The sequence below is a fragment of the Octopus bimaculoides genome, chromosome 7, assembly GCF_001194135.2.
Source record: "Octopus bimaculoides isolate UCB-OBI-ISO-001 chromosome 7, ASM119413v2, whole genome shotgun sequence".
In the NCBI taxonomy this organism is placed as follows: Eukaryota; Metazoa; Mollusca; class Cephalopoda; order Octopoda; family Octopodidae; genus Octopus; species Octopus bimaculoides.
In genome coordinates this window covers 87,872,900-87,877,380 of record NC_068987.1, presented here as the reverse complement: position 1 = coordinate 87,877,380, position 4,481 = coordinate 87,872,900, and the positions used below count along the sequence as shown (strand labels likewise).

General features: G+C 42.1%; 1 protein-coding gene across 1 annotated transcript in view; it reads left to right on the top strand.

The window, feature by feature from the left end:
- The window catches only part of LOC106878435 (doublecortin domain-containing protein 1), a 77,442-nt gene that overhangs the window by 6,477 nt on the left and 66,484 nt on the right, over nt 1-4,481 (top strand). Inside the window, exons 3-4 of the mRNA XM_014927645.2 lie at nt 1,714-1,960; nt 3,158-3,338. Of these exons, the coding sequence (XP_014783131.2) occupies nt 1,714-1,960; nt 3,158-3,338 (428 nt within the window). The remainder of the gene's footprint in view (nt 1-1,713; nt 1,961-3,157; nt 3,339-4,481) is intronic.

Genomic DNA, 4,481 nt, shown 5'->3' with positions numbered 1-4,481 from the left:
ATATATAAATTTGTAGCATAAGATATGCATTCAGAGAACCGTGTGGCTATATGTAGATTGTAAAATGGCCATAACCCTAAACATTGATACATGGTTAAATAAGTATACATCCACCTCTTATGCCTCTTGACTTTTATGGCATACATGTGTATGTGTGTGTGTGTGTGTGTGTGTATGTGTGTGTGTGTGTGTGTATGTGTGTGTGTGTGTGTGTGTGTGTGTGTGTATGCGTGCACACATATTTAACACTGGTATCAGTAAAACAGTTTGAGAGGAACTGATAAGCCAGAGAACTGCTTTGAGGTGACATGTCTACCTTGGCATGGTTTCTATGGCTGAATATATCTCTTATCAGATTGTACTGGCTGCTTTTTGCATGGCCTCAACGTTAGTGAGGGCCTCATGCAGCGTGCAAAACTAGGATTCCTTTCATTTGAGTGGGACCAGAGTGGAGAAGCAGATAGCTTTATGCTAGGAGATGAGATGTTAATGTATGAGATAAAGAGAGGAGGTGACTGGAACTGAGCAAGTTTCTGGCTGCAGGGGAGCTACAAGGGTACTTATATTATAGTAGAGGAAGGTGAGGATGACGGGGGTAGAACTGGGAAGAGATAAAACAGTGGTGATGGAACAGACATGGTGGACCCTGAAGGTAAGATGTAAGTAGAAGTGAGTGGGGAGTAGGAGAACAGGGAGTGTGTGGAGGTAGAGGTTGTAAGAGTGAGAGATGGGTAGAGACAGGGAATGGATGAGGGAGTGGATGGGGGAATATAACAAGGGGGGGATAATAAATAGGGAAGAGTTATGTGTAGGTGATAACTGTAGAAGTTTGGTAGGGTTGAGGGTGGTTGTAGTGAATGGTGGCTAGGGGATGATGAATGTGAGTTAAGGAAGAAGTAGGGGAAAGTAGGAGGTGACTGATAGTGCAGAAAATATGAGGTTTGGTGCGCAGCAGAATGTTAATAGAATCTCCAGTAGACAGGAGAAGGATGAAAGTAACGATATATAGAGAGAGAGAGATGATATGGTTGTGAAGAGGTTGTAAATGTGTATGGGAGAGTGAAAGATTGTTAGAGATGGAGAACGGGTGAGGGATGAATATAGTATAACAAAGAGAGATGGTGTGTAGGTGAGAGTATTTTTAAGGCTGTAGAAATTGGGTGGAGTTGACAGGTAGATGGAGTGAATGATGGATAAGTGGGACGGACCAGTGATAGATATGAGATTGGATGATAAGTGGGGAGAATAGGAGGTGACTGATAGTGCAGAAAAAAATGAGGGTTGATGAGCAGCAGAATGTTAATAATGATCCAGTAGACAGGAGAAGGATGAGAGAACGATACAGAAGGTGAGATAAAGGGGTTGTGAAGAGGTTGTAAGTGTGTATGGGAGAGTGAAATATTGTTAGTGATGGAGAACAGATGAGGAGTGAATATTACTAAAAATGATGATATGTAGAGAAGAATAAATGACAACTGTAGAATTTGGGTGGAGTTAAGGGATGGGTGGGAGTGAATGTCAGATAAGTAGGAGGGACCAGTAATAGAGATATGAGTTTGAATAACAGGTTGGGTGAGTAGGAAATGACTGACCATGCAGAAGTGGTCTGACCACTGCAGGACATGTCTCATTCTTTGTTCCTTCACTGTCTATTGAGATCTTTGAATGATGCTCTTGCCAAGATTTCTGTTTTATATTATCTTATTTCTTTAGTTCCTCGATTCCTGTACGACCTCATTGAGTCTACCTTCAGCTGCCAGACGTCTCTTCAGTGTCACCGGTAAAGAACTGTTTAGTTTGCAAGAACTCAAGAGGGACCAGGTTGTATATGTAAGCTGTCATGAAACGTGGTTGAACCCAAAAGTTACCAAATCAGAGCAAAAGAGACGAGTTTTATTGACCAACTTATCTTCGGACTTGACAAAGATTCGCAAATATTGCAGCCTCAGGGATCCAATCAGTAAGTTGTGGTTCTTTTTTCTGAGAATGTCTGGTTTTGTTATTGTTGAAGTAGTTGTTGTAGTATCAGTGGAGGCGTAAGTAGCAAGTGGCTGAGTACTCCACAGACATGTTTACCCTTAATGAAGTTCTCAGGGAGATTCAACATGGCAAAATGTGACAAAGCTGGTCCTTTGAATTACAGGTACCACTCAGTTTTGCCAGCTGAGTGGACTAAAGCAACATGAAATAAAGCATCTTGCTGAAGGACACAATGTGCCTCTGGGTATCAAACCATTGACCTTACAATTGTGAACCAAATGCTTGCACCACTAACCCACACATCTTCACCTTCATGATGGACTCTCTCCTCGAAAATAACGTATAAGTGGGATTCTCCCATCGAAGATGACATATGAGTGGGACTCTCCCATCAAAGATGACGTGTCAGTGGGACTCTCCCATTGAAGATGATGTATGAACGTTCAGCTTTTTGCTGAATGATCTGGTTATAGTGATCAAATGTTCGTGCCAAACATTAGCTCACTCTCTCCATCAAATCAATGTTGCCTGAACAGGTGCACAATGTGCCACATGTCAGGTGTCAAAGTGATTGCAGAACGTGAGATGAAGGGTTTTGCTCAAGAACACAATGCACTGCCCAGTCAAGGAATTGAAACCATGATCTTACAATCCTGAGTGCAGCACCCTAAACACTAGGCCATGCATACATACATACCATTAACCTACATGCATACATACATCATCATCATCATCATCATCATCATTTAACATCCGCTTTCCATGTTGGCGTGGGTTGGACGGTTTGACTGAGGACTGGTGAGCCAGATGGCTGCACCAGGCTCCAATCTGATCTGGCAAAGTTTCTACAGCTGGATGCCCTTCCTAATGTCAACCACTCTGAGAGTGCAGTGGGTGCTTTCTACGTGCCACCAGCACAGGAGCCAGTCAGGCAAGCCTGGTATCGACCACACTCGAATGGTGCTTTTTATGTGCCACCAGCACGGGAGCCAGTCAAGTGATACTGGCATTGCCCACGCTTGAATGGTGCTTTTTACATACCACTGGCACGGGAGCCAGTTAGGTGGTACTGGCAACGACCATGCTCAGTACAACAGACATCTTTTACTCTAAATTTCTTTCACAATTACCGTTTACTTACCACAGTTAATATTTACCAATTATCCTATATTTTCAGATTATGTGTTAACAGTAAATGGAAGTCTGGTAGCAAATTCCACCATAATTGTTGCTCCATTGGTTGTCCTCTCCAGTGAAATTTCAGAAGAGAATGTCTTACGAGTGTCCCAAACTGCGGATGATGCTGGAACGTCTGGAGAAGTTGATAAAGAATATGACCAAACTGATGTCAAAACACAGTAAGAAGATATTTAAGACTGTCTTCCTTTTGCAGCATTTCACAAAACCCTTTGTCATCTGGGGGAAACAGGGGAGGGTTCAGTTTCCTACCAGGGGATGAGGAGATTTCTATCAGAGTGGAGGCGAAGCAGGTTTTTGCGGAAGGATCGCCATGGTTACTCACAGCTAGTAGGTGTGTGTGTGTGTGTATGTGTGTATCAGTGTTCTTGTGTTTGTGTTTGTCATCCCAACCATTTGACAACTGCTGTTGGTTTGTTTATGTCCTCAATAGAATAAGTACCACACTTAAAATATTGGCCCTGAGGTTGATTTTTTTTTTTACTCAACCCATCAAGGTGGTGCTCCAGCATGGCCACTGCCTGATGATTGCAACAAGTAAAAGGTATCCTTTTTACCAACTCTACAGCAATAACTGTACCTCGGGTGCGATGGTACAAATGGGTGTGGGCGTGTGTGTGTTTATGCATTTGTATGAGTGTGTGTTTTGTATGTGTGTGCTTGTGTGTTTAAGTGCCTGTGTCTATGTGTGTGTGTGTTTATGCATCTGTGTGGGTGTGTATTTATGCTTTTGTGTGTGTGTGTGTGTGTGCGTTTATGCACTTGTGTGGGTATGTGCATATGTGTGTGTTGTGTTTATGCTTTTGTGCATGTGTATGTGTCCATTTATGCATATGTGTGTGTGTATTTATGCATCTGTGTGGGTATGTGTGTGCATGCATGTCTATGCACCTGTGTGTATGTATTTATGCATTTGTGTGCATGTGTTTATGTGTGTGCGTGTGTTTATGCATCTGTGTGTATGTGTTTATGGATTTGTGTGTGTGTGTCTGTGTGTTAACTTCAATAATCTTCAAGCGAAACATTTACAATGAACAACAAAGCCTTCATACCTCTCTCACTTCTAAGATATGTACAGAGGTGTTCTATTTAAATTATACAATTAAACCCGACGTAGCCATGTGGTAAGATGTTTGCTTCCCAACCACATGGTTCCAGGCTCTATCCCAGTGCATGGCACATTGGGTAAGTGTCTTCTACTATAGCCTTAGGCCAACCAAAGCCTTGTGAGGGGATTTAGTAGATGGAAACTGAAAGAAGCCCATATTATATATATATATATATATATATATATATATATATAT